General features: G+C 49.0%; 1 protein-coding gene across 1 annotated transcript in view; it reads right to left on the bottom strand.

Annotated features, from left to right (window-relative positions):
- UTP6 (UTP6 small subunit processome component) overlaps positions 1-18050 on the bottom strand; it is a 369699-nt gene that overhangs the window by 183146 nt on the left and 168503 nt on the right. The window contains exon 11 of the mRNA XM_069199997.1: positions 7395-7576. Coding sequence (XP_069056098.1) covers positions 7395-7576 — 182 coding nt within the window. The remainder of the gene's footprint in view (positions 1-7394; positions 7577-18050) is intronic.

The following is an 18050-nucleotide window of genomic DNA, read 5'->3' as shown; positions in this document are numbered from 1 at the left end:
CACCCCTCTAGCAGGCCTTACAGCCCTAAGGCAGGGTGCACTATACCATAGGTGAGGGTACCAGTGCATGAGCATGGTACCCCTACAGTGTCTAAACAAAACCTTAGACATTGTAAGTGCAGGGTAGCCATAAGAGTATATGGTCTGGGAGTCTGTCAAACACGAACTCCACAGCACCATAATGGCTACACTGAAAACTGGGAAGTTTGGTATCAAACTTCTCAGCACAATAAATGCACACTGATGCCAGTGTACATTTTATTGTAAAATACACCACAGAGGGCACCTTAGAGGTGCCCCCTGAAACTTAACCGACTATCTGTGTAGGCTGACTAGTTTTAGCAGCCTGCCACAAACCGAGACATGTTGCTGGCCCCATGGGGAGAGTGCCTTTGTCACTCTGAGGCCAGTAACAAAGCCTGCACTGGGTGGAGATGCTAACACCTCTCCCAGGCAGGAATTGTCACACCTGGCGGTGAGCCTCAAAGGCTCACCTCCTTTGTGCCAACCCAGCAGGACACTCCAGCTAGTGGAGTTGCCCGCCCCCTCCGGCCAGGCCCCACTTTTGGCGGCAAGGCCGGAGAAAATAATGAGAATAACAAGGAGGAGTCACTGGCCAGTCAGGACAGCCCCTAAGGTGTCCTGAGCTGAGGTGACTCTAACTTTTAGAAATCCTCCATCTTGCAGATGGAGGATTCCCCCAATAGGGTTAGGATTGTGACCCCCTCCCCTTGGGAGGAGGCACAAAGAGGGTGTACCCACCCTCAGGGCTAGTAGCCATTGGCTACTAACCCCCCAGACCTAAACACGCCCTTAAATTTAGTATTTAAGGGCTACCCTGAACCCTAGAAAATTAGATTCCTGCAACAAGAAGAAGGACTGCCCAGCTGAAAACCCCTGCAGCGGAAGACCAGAAGACGACAACTGCCTTGGCTCCAGAAACTCACCGGCCTGTCTCCTGCCTTCCAAAGATCCTGCTCCAGCGACGCCTTCCGAAGGGACCAGCGACCTCGACATCCTCTGAGGACTGCCCCTGCTTCGAAAAGACAAGAAACTCCCGAGGACAGCGGACCTGCTCCAAGAAAAGCTGCAACTTTGTTTCCAGCAGCTTTAAAGAACCCTGCAAGCTCCCCGCAAGAAGCGTGAGACTTGCAACACTGCACCCGGCGACCCCGACTCGGCTGGTGGAGATCCGACGCCTCAGGAGGGACCCCAGGACTACTCTGATACTGTGAGTACCAAAACCTGTCCCCCCTGAGCCCCCACAGCGCCGCCTGCAGAGGGAATCCCGAGGCTTCCCCTGACCGCGACTCTTTGAATCTAAAGTCCCGACGCCTGGGAGAGACCCTGCACCCGCAGCCCCCAGGACCTGAAGGACCGGACTTTCACTGGAGGAGTGACCCCCAGGAGTCCCTCCCCCTTGACCAAGTGGAGGTTTCCCCGAGGAACCCCCCCCCTTGCCTGCCTGCAGCGCTGAAGAGATCCCTAGATCTCCCATTGACTTCCAGTACGAACCCGACGCTTGTTTCTACACTGCACCCGGCCGCCCCCGCGCCGCTGAGGGTGAAATTTCTGTGTGGACTTGTGTCCCCCCCGGTGCCCTACAAAACCCCCCTGGTCTGCCCTCCGAAGACGCGGGTACCTACCTGCAAGCAGACCGGAACCGGGGCACCCCCTTCTCTCCATTCTAGCCTATGTGTTTTGGGCACCACTTCGAACTCTGCACCTGACCGGCCCTGAGCTGCTGGTGTGGTGACTTTGGGGTTGCTCTGAACCCCCAACGGTGGGCTATCTTGGACCAAGAACTGAACCCTGTAAGTGTCTTACTTACCTGGTAAAACTAACAAATACTTACCTCCCCTAGGAACTGTGAAAATTGCACTAAGTGTCCACTTTTAAAACAGCTATTTGTCAATAACTTGAAAAGTATACATGCAATTTTGATGATTTGAAGTTCCTAAAGTACTTACCTGCAATACCTTTCGAATGAGCTATTACATGTAGAATTTGAACCTGTGGTTCTTAAAATAAACTAAGGAAAGATATTTTTCTATATAAAAACCTATTGGCTGGATTTGTCTCTGAGTGTGTGTACCTCATTTATTGTCTATGTGTATGTACAACAAATGCTTAACACTACTCCTTGGATAAGCCTACTGCTCGACCACACTACCACAAAATAGAGCATTAGTATTATCTATTTTTACCACTATTTTACCTCTAAGGGGAACCCTTGGACTCTGTGCATGCTATTCCTTACTTTGAAATAGCACATACAGAGCCAACTTCCTACACTATGTTTTGAATTGAAAGTTTGCTAAGGCCTGCTAACCAGACCCCAGCACCAGTGTTCTTTCCCTAACCTGTACTTTTGATTCTACAATTGGCACACCCTGGCATCCAGGTAAGTCCCTTGTAACTGGTACCCCTGGTACCAAGGGCCCTGATGCCAGGGAAGGTCTCTAAGGGCTGCAGCATATCTTATGCCACCCTGGGGACCCCTCACTCAGCACAGACACACTGCTTGCCAGCTTGTGTGTGCTGGTGAGAACAAAACGAGTAAGTCGACATGGCACTCCCCTCAGGGTGCCATGCCAACCTCACACTGCCTATGCAGTATAGATAAGTCACCCCTCTAGTAGGCCTTACAGCCCTAAGGCAGGGTGCACTATACCATAGGTGAGGGCACCAGTACATGAGCACTGTGCCCCTACAGTGTCCAAGCCAAACCTTAGACATTGTAAGTGCAGGGTAGCCATAAGAGTATATGGTCTGGGAGTCTGTCAAACACGGACTCCACAGCACCATAATGGCTACACTGAAAACTGGGAAGTTTGGTATCAAACTTCTCAGCACAATAAATGCACACTGATGCCAGTGTACATTTTATTGTGAAATACACCCCAGAGGGCACCTTAGAGGTGCCCCCTGAAACCTTAACCGACTATCTGTGTAGGCTGACTGGTTCCAGCAGCCTGCCACAACCGAGACATGTTGCTGGCCCCATGGGGAGAGTGCCTTTGTCACTCTAAGGCCAGTAACAAAGCCTGCACTGGGTGGAGATGCTAACACCTCCCCCAGGCAGGAGCTGTCACACCTGGCGGTGAGCCTCAAAGGCTCACCCCTTTGTGCCAGCACCGCAGGACACTCCAGCTAGTGGAGTTGCCCGCCCCCTCCGGCCACGGCCCCCACTTTTGGCGGCAAGGCCGGAGGAAATAATGAGAATAACAAGGAGGAGTCACTGGCCAGTCAGGACAGCCCCTAAGGTGTCCTGAGCTGAAGTGACTCTAACTTTTAGAAATCCTCCATCTTGCAGATGGAGGATTCCCCAATAGGATTAGGGATGTGACCCCCTCCCCTTGGGAGGAGGCACAAAGAGGGTGTACCCACCCTCAGGGCTAGTAGCCATTGGCTACTAAGCCCCCAGACCTAAACACGCCCTTAAATTTAGTATTTAAGGACTCCCCTGACCATAAGAATTTAGATTCCTGAAACTACAAGAAGAAGAAGACTGCCGAGCTGAAAAACCCCTGCAGAGGAAGGACAGAAGACACCAACTGCTTTGGCCCCAGTCCTACCGGCCTGTCTCCTGCCTTCGAAAGAAACCTGCTCCAGCGACGCTTTCCAAGGGACCAGCGACCTCTGAATCCTCTGAGGACTGCCAGACTTCAAGAAAGACTAGAAACTCCCGAGGACAGAGGCACTGCTCCAAAAGAACTGCAACTTTGTTTCAAGGAGCAGACTTAAAGACCCCTGCAACTCCCTGTAAGAAGCGTGAGACTTGCAACACTGCACCCGGCGACCCCGACTCGACTGGTGGAGAACCAACAGCTCAGGGAGGACCGTCCGGCGACTCCGAGACCGTGAGTAACCAAAGTTGTCCCCCCTGAGCCCCCACAGCGACGCCTGCAGAGGGAATCCCGAGGCTCCCCCTGACCGCGACTGCCTGAACTCCATTTCCCGACGGCTGGAAAAGACTCTGCACCCGCAGCCCCCAGCACCGAAAGGAACAGAACTCCTGTGCAGGAGTGACCCCCAGGAGGCCCTCTCCCTTGCCCAGGTGGTGGCTACCCAGAGGAGCCCCCCCCTTGCCTGCCTGCAACGCTGAAGAGATCCCTTGATCTCTCATTGATTTACATTGAAAACCCGACGCTTGTTTCTACACTGCACCCGGCCGCCCCAGTGCCGCTGAGGGTGTACTTTTTGTGTGAACTTGTGTCCCCCCCGGTGCCCTACAAAACCCCCCTGGTCTGCCCTCCGAAGACGCGGGTGCTTACCTGCTGGCAGACCGGAACCGGGGCACCCCCTTCTCTCCATTGCAGCCTATGCGTTTTGGGCACCTCTTTGACCTCTGCACCTGACCGGCCCTGAGCTGCTGGTGTGGTAACTTTGGGGTTGCTCTGAACCCCCAACGGTGGGCTACCTTGGACCCAAACCTGAGACTTGTAAGTGATTTACTTACCTTGCTGATGTTGAGCAAACTTTGCGGCCTGCGGCATCAATCTTTTTACTCTCCTTGTCTGGTGGAGAGGAGGACGTTATTTCTTTAAGAGTCTGAAAGGTGCAGTCTTGGTTGTGGACGGTGTTAGAAAAATGTCCATTGCCGGTTCAAGTAGCCCTGGGACCAACTGTAGTAATGGCCTAGCCGAAGATCGTTGGTGTAATGTCTCAAATATGATAGAGGTTGTTGGAGTGGGTACTGCCAGGGGGATGTTAAGATTGGTATCACTGTGAATTAATGCCTCCTGAAAAGTATTCACATCATCTATAGGTGAAACTCTCAGAGACGGGGAGTCAGATTACGTCGGAGAGTAATCTCTTATGGATGAAGAGGAATGCCTAGGGTGGGAGCGAGGAGACCTGTGATCCTGAGAGTGAAGTCCAAAGGATTTGTGTGAAATTTAGTTTTTTTTTAAAACTATAAATAGGTGGAGCTCAATGCTTCAGTGTCCTGTCAGAAGGAGCCAGAAAAAAGAACTGAGGCAACTGCCTCTTGCTATGCATGATGGGATACAGGAGGACTATCTACTCTTAAAGGCACAGCTCTATTTTCAATCTGTATAACGGCAGCCTATGGGCTACACTACCCTACATTGCCATTTCGAAATGTTTTATTTTTTGTAAAGAGAAGTATATATTCGACATGGTCAAAAACAAAGTGCTCGGGATCCCACATGTTGGCAGGACTATTCAGTGCTCTGGACTTTGATGAGTATTCCCACAAAAGAGAACTAGATTTACACATAAGTAACTTTGGGCCTAATGAACAAAGTATTTCTGTGGTCACAAACACGCTGAGTCTGAGTGTGTGACCATAAAAATAATTTTGTAAAGTACAAAACCCATTTTAGGACTTAGTGTTGCAGGTTGCAACCTACCACAGGAATATTGACATGGTAGGCGGGAATTTTGTCAAATGACATTAGTACATAGGTTGGTTCACAAAATTTCACACTGGACACAAAATAACTGGTTGAAATTTGTGACCAGTACTTTACGATCACGGTTTTGTACATCTGGCCCTTTCTGTTTTTTCAAGCCCTGAATCCAACAGCTGAACAGCTAGTTGTCCCAGAAAGAAAAGGTTGGACTCCCTCCTGCTTTTACAGATAAAACATGGCTGCTATGTTATCTGTTAGGACAATGTTTCTTTGAAAAGGTGGAAGAAACTACTTCAATCCAAAGAATGCCACATGTTATGTAGCATATCATTTTCTGGAATGACTACAATGAAAACGTGCTAAATACCTAGCAGTGAGGTCCCTAGCTGTCCAGAAAGAAGTCCTGACAGAAGTCAATTGCCACTTTAATTTGTAGAACCGGTAGCTGAAACATTATTTTTTGTACCCTTTACGTGGAAAAGTCAAAGTGAAAGTGAAAAAAAATTCAAGTAAGGCAAGACAGCATATAAGGATTAAACTTCCACAAAGAGTCAAACGTCAGAAGCCCTTCTTTGAGACTCACTAATTGGCTGAAAAACAGAATCTGGGATGAGTTGAGATCATTGGCGAACCTCAGAGAATAAGCCATAAACTGCTGCGTTTAAAAAACAGAAGGAAATGGATTTTCAAGTGATAACACATTTTAGAGAAGCCAGCCATGTAGAAAGGATGTACAGCACGAATGATACACACACAGAGGTCTAGAAGTAAAAATATTTCAAAAAGTATCAACCTAACATATTGTGGAATCAGTGTATAAAATAGATTCCCTAACATACATAAAAAACAGATATTGGCAAATCAAATAGGTCTTGCCTATGTGAAAGCTAGAGGCTTTATCAATGTCTTTTCTTTTAGAGTGACTCTGTACCTCCTAGCTGAAAGATAGACAAATAACAATGCAACGAAGAGAGGAAGCAGGAGGGTCAGGTTAAGCAATAATGTAGGATGAGAGTGAAACAGAGCAGGGCAAGCAACAATATGGGGGGGGTGCTGAGGGACAGGGCAAGCAACAACAATAGCAGCAAGCAATAACAAAGGAGCAGTCATGGGGGATAGGGCAAGCCTCAACGTTGGGGGCGTTGGGGAGGACGGGACAAGCAACAAAGTGGAGGGAGCAGGTGCAAGCAATAATGCGGAAGGAGCGGGTGCAAGCAACAACATGGAGCAGGATGTGAAGGTGGGAGAAGGCCTGAAAATATGCGCTGTTGTGGAGTGCTCCAAGTAAAAGAAGGTATGTCTGAAAGCATGACTAGAGGAAGGACACGGGGCAAGGAAGTAGTACTAGGGCAATGCTCCAGTGGAAGGAAAAACAGAGAGAGGAAGTGAAACAGGCACACGCTGACCACAGAGAAGCAAGGAAATGAGTGATCATGAAGCTAACCAATGGTAAGCAATGGGAGAGCTCTAAGCCCCCTTAAGTAAACAAAATGCCTCACAAGCGACAGCATTTTTTCAAGCAAATGTAAGGAGGACAGTTAAATAAATTATTTTATGTTTACATCTTCTGTGACTGCAGTTTGTGCAAAACTTAGTTCAAATCACATTTCTAAAGCACCTGGGAAAATACTGAGTTACTGTATTACTCCTTAATTTTATGAAGGGCATATATGTACATTCTAAAGACCAACAAGTTTTGCTTCTTGTGCAGAAAGATGCCAGGAACCTTAATATTCAATCTGACCGTCTACAAATAGACTAAGCAAGGTGCCTTTAAGCTTCAATGTGAATACCACTTAGTTTCTAGGAGGAGGACACTGTTTATTTACTTAGCGATTTTTTAGTATTGCACCACACATTAGAATGTCTCACCACTTATAAAGGAAATTATGAGACTACAGGAGAAACTGAAAATGCTTGAAGGCAACATGTGCTGCCTCCTGTTAAGTTTTGCAAATATCAATACATTTCAGGAAATGCCAATAGTTGCACTATTTACTTTTATAGCCATACCTGTTGATACAGTGCTGACTGCCGTCTCATAAACCGCATAGCAACGCTGCTCCTTCCTATCCAGATCCAATGCTTTTGTTTGTTTTGATGCATGTTCTGCCGAAGGAAGGCAATCTATCTCCAATTCTCGTCGTGCCATAAAGTCCCATGTCAGAGGGTCATCCGCATGAAGAGTCTGCAAGCTAATGGTTTATAATTAGTGTCCCAGAAATGCCAAGTACCTTCTTAATGTTAAACCCTTTAATTATTATTAGACATATTCTTTGTAGTCCCAACTTATGAACTGTAAGGAAATGCCTCCTTGGCATGGTTGCCCCCTGACTTTTTGCCTTTGCTGATGCTATGTTTACAATTGAAAGTGTGCTGAGGCCTGCTAACCAGGCCCCAGCACCAGTGTTCTTTCCCTAACCTGTACTTTTGTATCCACAATTGGCAGACCCTGGCATCCAGATAAGTCCCTTGTAACTGGTACTTCTAGTACCAAGGGCCCTGATGCCAAGGAAGGTCTCTAAGGGCTGCAGCATGTCTTATGCCACCCTGGAGACCTCTCACTCAGCACAGACACCCTGCTTGCCAGCTTGTGTGTGCTAGTGAGGACAAAACGAGTAAGTCGACATGGCACTCCCCTCAGGGTGCCATGCCAGCCTCTCACTGCCTATGCAGTATAGGTAAGACACCCCTCTAGCAGGCCTTACAGCCCTAAGGCAGGGTGCACTATACCATAGGTGAGGGTACCAGTGCATGAGCATGGTACCCCTACAGTGTCTAAACAAAACCTTAGACATTGTAAGTGCAGGGTAGCCATAAGAGTATATGGTCTGGGAGTTTGTCAAACACGAACTCCACAGCACCATAATGGCTACACTGAAAACTGGGAAGTTTGGTATCAAACTTCTCAGCACAATAAATGCACACTGATGCCAGTGTACATTTTATTGTAAAATACACCCCAGAGGGCACCTTAGAGGTGCCCCCTGAAACTTAACCGACTATCTGTGTAGGCTGACTAGTTTTAGCAGCCTGCCACAAACCGAGACATGTTGCTGGCCCCATGGGGAGAGTGCCTTTGTCACTCTGAGGCCAGTAACAAAGCCTGCACTGGGTGGAGATGCTAACACCTCCCCCAGGCAGGAATTGTCACACCTGGCGGTGAGCCTCAAAGGCTCACCTCCTTTGTGCCAACCCAGCAGGACACTCCAGCTAGTGGAGTTGCCCGCCCCCTCCGGCCAGGCCCCACTTTTGGCGGCAAGGCCGGAGAAAATAATGAGAAAAACAAGGAGGAGTCACTGGCCAGTCAGGACAGCCCCTAAGGTGTCCTGAGCTGAGGTGACTCTGACTTTTAGAAATCCTCCATCTTGCAGATGGAGGATTCCCCCAATAGGGTTAGGATTGTGACCCCCTCCCCTTGGGAGGAGGCACAAAGAGGGTGTACCCACCCTCAGGGCTAGTAGCCATTGGCTACTAACCCCCCAGACCTAAACACGCCCTTAAATTTAGTATTTAAGGGCTACCCTGAACCCTAGAAAATTAGATTCCTGCAACTACAAGAAGAAGGACTGCCCAGCTGAAAACCCCTGCAGCGGAAGACCAGAAGACGACAACTGCCTTGGCTCCAGAAACTCACCGGCCTGTCTCCTGCCTTCCAAAGATCCTGCTCCAGCGACGCCTTCCAAAGGGACCAGCGACCTCGACATCCTCTGAGGACTGCCCCTGCTTCGAAAAGACAAGAAACTCCCGAGGACAGCGGACCTGCTCCAAGAAAAGCTGCAACTTTGTTTCCAGCAGCTTTAAAGAACCCTGCAAGCTCCCCGCAAGAAGCGTGAGACTTGCAACACTGCACCCGGCGACCCCGACTCGGCTGGTGGAGACCCGACACCTCAGGAGGGACCCCAGGACTACTCTGATACTGTGAGTACCAAAACCTGTCCCCCCTGAGCCCCCACAGCGCCGCCTGCAGAGGGAATCCCGAGGCTTCCCCTGACCGCGACTCTTTGAATCCAAAATCCCGACACCTGGGAGAGACCCTGCACCCGCAGCCCCCAGGACCTGAAGGACCGGACTTTCACTGGAGAAGTGACCCCCAGGAGTCCCTCTCCCTTGCCCAAGTGGAGGTTTCCCCGAGGAACCCCCCCCCTTGCCTGCCTGCAGCGCTGAAGAGATCCCGAGATCTCTCATAGACTAACATTGCGAACCCGACGCTTGTTTCTACACTGCACCCGGCCGCCCCTGCGCCACTGAGGGTGAAATTTCTGTGTGGGCTTGTGTCCCCCCCGGTGCCCTACAAAACCCCCCTGGTCTGCCCTCCGAAGACGCGGGTACTTACCTGCAAGCAGACCGGAACCGGGGCACCCCCTTCTCTCCATTCTAGCCTATGTGTTTTGGGCACCACTTTGAACTCTGCACCTGACCGGCCCTGAGCTGCTGGTGTGGTGACTTTGGGGTTTCTCTGAACCCCCAACGGTGGGCTACCTTGGACCAAGAACTAAGCCCTGTAAGTGTCTTACTTACCTGGTTAACCTAACAAATACTTACCTCCCCTAGGAACTGTGAAAATTGCACTAAGTGTCCACTTTTAAAACAGCTATTTGTGAATAACTTGAAAAGTATACATGCAATTTTGATGATTTGAAGTTCCTAAAGTACTTACATGCAATACCTTTCGAATGAGATATTACATGTAGAATTTGAACCTGTGGTTCTTAAAATAAACTAAGAAAATATATTTTTCTATATAAAAACCTATTGGCTGGATTTGTCTCTGAGTGTGTGTACCTCATTTATTGTCTATGTGTATGTACAACAAATGCTTAACACTACTCCTTGGATAAGCCTACTGCTCGACCACACGACCACAAAATAGAGCATTAGTATTATCTATTTTTACCACTATTTTACCTCTAAGGGGAACCCTTGGACTCTGTGCATGCTATTCCTTACTTTGAAATAGCACATACAGAGCCAACTTCCTACATTGGTGGATCAGCGGTGGGGTACAAGACTTTGCATTTGCTGGACTACTCAGCCAATACCTGATCACACGACAAATTCCAAAATTGTCATTAGAAATTCATTTTTGCAATTTAACATTTTTCTAAATTCTTAAAAGTCCTGCTAGGGCCTTGTGTGTTAAGTCCCTGTTTAGCATTGTCTTTTAGAGTTTAAAAGTTTGTTAAAAGTTTGAAATTAGATTCTAGAAACAGTTTTAGATTCTTTAAAAAGTATTCCAACTCTTAGCAGAATAATGTCTGATACAGAGATGCAGGTGGTGGAACTCGACACCACACCTTACCTCCATCTTAAGATGAGGGAGCTAAGGTCTCTCTGTAATATAAAGAAAATAACCATTGGCTCCAGACCTACCAAAATTCAGCTCCAGGAGCTGTTGGCAGAGTTTGAAAAAGCCAACCCCTCTGATGATGACATCACAGAGGAAGAAATTAGTGACTTGGAGGCCAATGTCCCTCCTCCAGTCCTAAATAGGGAGAACAGGACCCCTCAAGTCCTGTCTCCAACTGTGTTAGTCAGAAATAGTGAGTCCCTCACAGGAGGATCCCACATTTCTGAAATCACTGAGGATGCTCTCAGTGAAGATGACCTCCTGTTAGCCAGGATGGCCAAAAGATTGGCTTTAGAGAGACAGCTCCTAGCCATAGAAAGGGAAAGACAAGAGATGGGCCTAGGACCCATCAATGGTGGCAGCAATATAAATAGGGTCAGAGATTCTCCTGACATGTTAAAAATCCCCAAAGGGATTGTGACAAAATTTGAAGATGGTGATGACATCACCAAGTGGTTCACAGCTTTTGAGAGGGCTTGTGTAACCAGAAAAGTGAACAGATCTCACTGGGGTGCTCTCCTTTGGGAAATGTTCACTGGAAAGTGTAGGGATAGACTCCTCACACTCTCTGGAAAAGATGCAGAATCTTATGACCTCATGAAGGGTACCCTGATTGAGGGCTTTGGATTCTCCACTGAGGAGTACAGGATTAGGTTCAGGGGGGCTCAAAAATCCTCGAGCCAGACCTGGGTTGACTTTGTTGACTACTCAGTGAAAACACTAGATGGTTGGATTCAAGGCAGTGGTGTAAGTAATTATGATGGGCTGTACAATTTATTTGTGAAAGAACACCTGTTAAGTAATTGTTTCAATGATAAACTGCATCAGCATCTGGTAGACCTAGGACCAATTTCTCCCCAAGAATTGGGAAAGAAGGCGGACCATTGGGTCAAGACAAGGGTGTCCAAGACTTCAACAGGGGGTGACCAAAAGAAAGGGGTCACAAAGACTCCCCAGGGGAAGGGTGATGAGACAACCAAAACTAAAAATAGTAAAGAGTCTTCTACAGGCCCCCAAAAACCTGCACAGGAGGGTGGGCCCAGAGCCTCTTCACAAAACAATGGGTACAAGGGTAAAAACTTTGATCCCAAAAAGGCCTGGTGTCATAGCTGTAAACAGCATGGACACCAAACTGGAGACAAGGCCTGTCCCAAGAAAGGTTCCACTCCAAACTCCCATCCAGGTAACACTGGTATGGCTAGTCTCCAAGTGGGATCAACAGTGTGCCCAGAGCAAATCAGGGTCCACACTGAAGCTATTCTAGTTTCTGAGGGTGGGGTGGATTTAGCCACACTAGCTGTCTGGCCGCCTAACATGCAAAAATACAGACAGCAACTCTTAATTAATGGGACTAGAATAGAGGGCCTGAGGGATACAGGTGCCAGTGTCACCATGGTGACAGAGAAACTGGTTTCCCCTGGCCAATACCTGACTGGAAAAACTTACACAGTCACCAACGCTGACAATCAGAGAAAAGTACATCCCATGGCAATGGTTACTTTAGAATGGGGAGGGGTCAATGGCCTGAAACAGGTGGTGGTCTCCTCAAATATCCCAGTGGACTGTCTGCTTGGAAATGACCTGGAGTCCTCAGCATGGGCTGAGGTAGAACTAAAAACCCATGCAGCAATGCTGGGTATCCCTGAACTGGTGTGTGTGAAAACAAGAGCACAGTGCAAGGCACAGGGTGAACAAATAGAGCTGGAGTCTGGAAGAATGGCCCAGCCTACCAAGAGAACAGGAAAGTCAGTTGGGAAACCAACTACAACACAGCAAAAGAAAGGGAACCTCTCTTCTCAGGAAGAAGTTCTGCCCTCTGAGGGAACTGAGCCTTTGGAGCTTGAACCTTATCAGGTTGAGCTCTTAGGCCCAGGGGGACCCTCAAGGGAGGAGCTGTGTAAGGGACAAGAAACCTGTCCCTCTCTTGAAGGCCTTAGGCAGCAAGCTGCTGAAGAGTCCAAAGGCAAGAAAAATGGAACGCATAGGGTCTATTGGGAAGATGGACTCCTGTACACTGAGGCCAGAGACCCCAAACCTGGTGCCACTAGGAGAGTGGTAGTGCCTCAGCTGTTCAGGAAGTTCATCCTAACATTGGCCCATGACATTCCCCTTGCTGGACATTTGGGACAAACCAAGACGTGGGAGAGGTTAGTCAACCACTTCTACTGGCCCAATATGTCCAACATGGTTAAGGAGTTTTGCCTCTCCTGTCCCACCTGTCAAGCCAGTGGTAAGACAGGTGGACATCCAAAGGCCCCCCTCATTCCACTTCCAGTGGTGGGGGTTCCCTTTGAAAGAGTGGGTGTGGACATAGTTGGTCCACTGGAACCTCCCACAGCCTCAGGAAATATGTATATCCTGGTAGTAGTGGATCATGCTACCAGGTATCCTGAAGCTATTCCCCTTAGGTCGACTACTGCCCCTGCAGTAGCCAAGGCCCTCATTGGTATCTTTACCAGAGTGGGTTTCCCTAAGGAGGTGGTGTCTGACAGAGGTACCAACTTCATGTCAGCATACCTAAAGCACATGTGGAATGAGTGTGGGGTGACTTATAAATTCACTACACCATACCATCCACAAACTAATGGCTTAGTTGAGAGATTCAACAAGACATTAAAGGGCATGATCATGGGGCTCCCAGAAAAACTCAAAAGGAGATGGGATGTCCTCTTACCATGCCTGCTTTTCGCTTACAGAGAGGTGCCACAGAAGGGAGTAGGATTCTCACCCTTTGAACTTCTGTTTGGTCATCCTGTAAGGGGACCACTTGCCCTTGTTAAAGAAGGCTGGGAGAGACCTCTCCATGAGCCTAAACAGGACATAGTGGACTATGTACTTGGCCTTCGCTCTAGAATGGCAGAGTACATGGAAAAGGCAACCAAAAACCTTGAGGCCAGCCAACAGCTCCAGAAGTTTTGGTATGACCAAAAGGCTGCACTGGTTGAGTTCCAACCAGGGCAGAAAGTCTGGGTTCTGGAGCCTGTGGCTCCCAGGGCACTCCAGGACAAATGGAGTGGCCCTTACCCAGTACTAGAAAGGAAGAGTCAGGTCACCTACCTGGTGGACCTGGGCACAAGCAGGAGCCCCAAGAGGGTGATCCATGTGAACCGCCTTAAGCTCTTCCATGACCGGGCTGATGTCAATCTGTTGATGGTAACAGATGAGGATCAGGAGGCAGAGAGTGAACCTCTCCCTGATCTTCTGTCATCAGACCCAAAAGATGGCACAGTAGATGGAGTGATCTACTCAGACACCCTCTCTGGCCAACAACAAGCTGATTGTAGGAGAGTCCTACAACAGTTTCCTGAACTCTTCTCCTTAACCCCTGGTCAGACACACCTGTGTACCCATGATGTGGACACAGGAGACAGCATGCCTGTCAAGAACAAAATCTTTAGACAATCTGACCATTTTAAAGAAAGCATCAAGGTGGAAGTCCACAAGATGCTGGAATTGGGAGTAATTGAGCGCTCTGACAGCCCCTGGGCTAGCCCAGTGGTCTTAGTCCCCAAACCTCACACCAAAGATGGAAAGAAAGAGATGAGGTTTTGTGTGGACTACAGAGGGCTCAATTCTGTCACCAAGACAGATGCTCATCCAATTCCAAGAGCTGATGAGCTCATAGACAAATTAGGTGCTGCCAAATTCTTAAGTACCTTTGACTTGACAGCAGGGTACTGGCAAATAAAAATGGCACCTGGAGCAAAAGAGAAAACAGCATTCTCCACACCTGATGGACATTATCAGTTTACTGTTATGCCCTTTGGTTTAAAGAATGCCCCTGCCACCTTCCAAAGGTTGGTGAATCAAGTCCTTGCTGGCTTGGAGTCCTTTAGCACAGCTTATCTTGATGATATTGCTGTCTTTAGCTCCACCTGGCAGGATCACCTGGTCCACCTGAAGAAGGTTTTGAAGGCTCTGCAATCTGCAGGCCTCTCTATCAAGGCATCCAAATGCCAGATAGGGCAGGGAACAGTGGTTTACTTGGGCCACCTTGTAGGTGGAGGCCAAGTTCAGCCACTCCAACCCAAGATCCAGACTATTCTGGACTGGGTAGCTCCAAAAACCCAGACTCAAGTCGGGGCATTCCTTGGCTTGACTGGGTACTATAGGAGGTTTGTGAAGGGATATGGATCCATTGTGACAGCCCTCACTGAACTCACCTCCAAGAAAATGCCCAAGAAAGTGAACTGGACTGTGGAATGCCAACAGGCCTTTGACACCCTGAAACAAGCAATGTGCTCAGCACCAGTTCTAAAAGCTCCAGATTATTCTAAACAGTTCATTGTGCAGACTGATGCCTCTGAACATGGGATAGGGGCAGTTTTGTCCCAAACAAATGATGATGGCCTTGACCAGCCTGTTGCTTTCATTAGCAGGAGGTTACTCCCCAGGGAGCAGCGTTGGAGTGCCATTGAGAGGGAGGCCTTTGCTGTGGTTTGGTCCCTGAAGAAGCTGAGACCATACCTCTTTGGGACTCACTTCCTAGTTCAAACTGACCACAGACCTCTCAAATGGCTGATGCAAATGAAAGGTGAAAATCCTAAACTGTTGAGGTGGTCCATCTCCCTACAGGGAATGGACTTTATAGTGGAACACAGACCTGGGACTGCCCATGCCAATGCAGATGGCCTTTCCAGGTTCTTCCACTTAGAAAATGAAGACTCTCTTGGGAAAGGTTAGTCTCATCCTCTTTCGTTTGGGGGGGGTTGTGTAAGGAAATGCCTCCTTGGCATGGTTGCCCCCTGACTTTTTGCCTTTGCTGATGCTATGTTTACAATTGAAAGTGTGCTGAGGCCTGCTAACCAGGCCCCAGCACCAGTGTTCTTTCCCTAACCTGTACTTTTGTATCCACAATTGGCAGACCCTGGCATGCAGATAAGTCCCTTGTAACTGGTACTTCTAGTACCAAGGGCCCTGATGCCAAGGAAGGTCTCTAAGGGCTGCAGCATGTCTTATGCCACCCTGGAGACCTCTCACTCAGCACAGACACCCTGCTTGCCAGCTTGTGTGTGCTAGTGAGGACAAAACGAGTAAGTCGACATGGCACTCCCCTCAGGGTGCCATGCCAGCCTCTCACTGCCTATGCAGTATAGGTAAGACACCCCTCTAGCAGGCCTTACAGCCCTAAGGCAGGGTGCACTATACCATAGGTGAGGGTACCAGTGCATGAGCATGGTACCCCTACAGTGTCTAAACAAAACCTTAGACATTGTAAGTGCAGGGTAGCCATAAGAGTATATGGTCTGGGAGTTTGTCAAACACGAACTCCACAGCACCATAATGGCTACACTGAAAACTGGGAAGTTTGGTATCAAACTTCTCAGCACAATAAATGCACACTGATGCCAGTGTACATTTTATTGTAAAATACACCCCAGAGGGCACCTTAGAGGTGCCCCCTGAAACTTAACCGACTATCTGTGTAGGCTGACTAGTTTTAGCAGCCTGCCACAAACCGAGACATGTTGCTGGCCCCATGGGGAGAGTGCCTTTGTCACTCTGAGGCCAGTAACAAAGCCTGCACTGGGTGGAGATGCTAACACCTCCCCCAGGCAGGAATTGTCACACCTGGCGGTGAGCCTCAAAGGCTCACCTCCTTTGTGCCAACCCAGCAGGACACTCCAGCTAGTGGAGTTGCCCGCCCCCTCCGGCCAGGCCCCACTTTTGGCGGCAAGGCCGGAGAAAATAATGAGAAAAACAAGGAGGAGTCACTGGCCAGTCAGGACAGCCCCTAAGGTGTCCTGAGCTGAGGTGACTCTGACTTTTAGAAATCCTCCATCTTGCAGATGGAGGATTCCCCCAATAGGGTTAGGATTGTGACCCCCTCCCCTTGGGAGGAGGCACAAAGAGGGTGTACCCACCCTCAGGGCTAGTAGCCATTGGCTACTAACCCCCCAGACCTAAACACGCCCTTAAATTTAGTATTTAAGGGCTACCCTGAACCCTAGAAAATTAGATTCCTGCAACTACAAGAAGAAGGACTGCCCAGCTGAAAACCCCTGCAGCGGAAGACCAGAAGACGACAACTGCCTTGGCTCCAGAAACTCACCGGCCTGTCTCCTGCCTTCCAAAGATCCTGCTCCAGCGACGCCTTCCAAAGGGACCAGCGACCTCGACATCCTCTGAGGACTGCCCCTGCTTCGAAAAGACAAGAAACTCCCGAGGACAGCGGACCTGCTCCAAGAAAAGCTGCAACTTTGTTTCCAGCAGCTTTAAAGAACCCTGCAAGCTCCCCGCAAGAAGCGTGAGACTTGCAACACTGCACCCGGCGACCCCGACTCGGCTGGTGGAGACCCGACACCTCAGGAGGGACCCCAGGACTACTCTGATACTGTGAGTACCAAAACCTGTCCCCCCTGAGCCCCCACAGCGCCGCCTGCAGAGGGAATCCCGAGGCTTCCCCTGACCGCGACTCTTTGAATCCAAAATCCCGACACCTGGGAGAGACCCTGCACCCGCAGCCCCCAGGACCTGAAGGACCGGACTTTCACTGGAGAAGTGACCCCCAGGAGTCCCTCTCCCTTGCCCAAGTGGAGGTTTCCCCGAGGAACCCCCCCCCTTGCCTGCCTGCAGCGCTGAAGAGATCCCGAGATCTCTCATAGACTAACATTGCGAACCCGACGCTTGTTTCTACACTGCACCCGGCCGCCCCTGCGCCGCTGAGGGTGAAATTTCTGTGTGGGCTTGTGTCCCCCCCGGTGCCCTACAAAACCCCCCTGGTCTGCCCTCCGAAGACGCGGGTACTTACCTGCAAGCAGACCGGAACCGGGGCACCCCCTTCTCTCCATTCTAGCCTATGTGTTTTGGGCACCACTTTGAACTCTGCACCTGATCGGCCCTGAGCTGCTGGTGTGGTGACTTTGGGGTTGCTCTGAACCCCCAACGGTGGGCTACCTTGGACCAAGAACTAAGCCCTGTAAGTGTCTTACTTACCTGGTTAACCTAACAAATACTTACCTCCCCTAGGAACTGTGAAAATTGCACTAAGTGTCCACTTTTAAAACAGCTATTTGTGAATAACTTGAAAAGTATACATGCAATTTTGATGATTTGAAGTTCCTAAAGTACTTACCTGCAATACCTTTCGAATGAGATATTACATGTAGAATTTGAACCTGTGGTTCTTAAAATAAACTAAGAAAAGATATTTTTCTATATAAAAACCTATTGGCTGGATTTGTCTCTGAGTGTGTGTACCTCATTTATTGTCTATGTGTATGTACAACAAATGCTTAACACTACTCCTTGGATAAGCCTACTGCTCGACCACACTACCACAAAATAGAGCATTAGTATTATCTATTTTTACCACTATT

This window comes from Pleurodeles waltl, chromosome 7 (assembly GCF_031143425.1).
Source record: "Pleurodeles waltl isolate 20211129_DDA chromosome 7, aPleWal1.hap1.20221129, whole genome shotgun sequence".
Taxonomy (NCBI): Eukaryota; Metazoa; Chordata; class Amphibia; order Caudata; family Salamandridae; genus Pleurodeles; species Pleurodeles waltl.
Note: the sequence above shows the minus strand (reverse complement) of the source record. Positions and strands in the feature narration are given on the sequence as shown.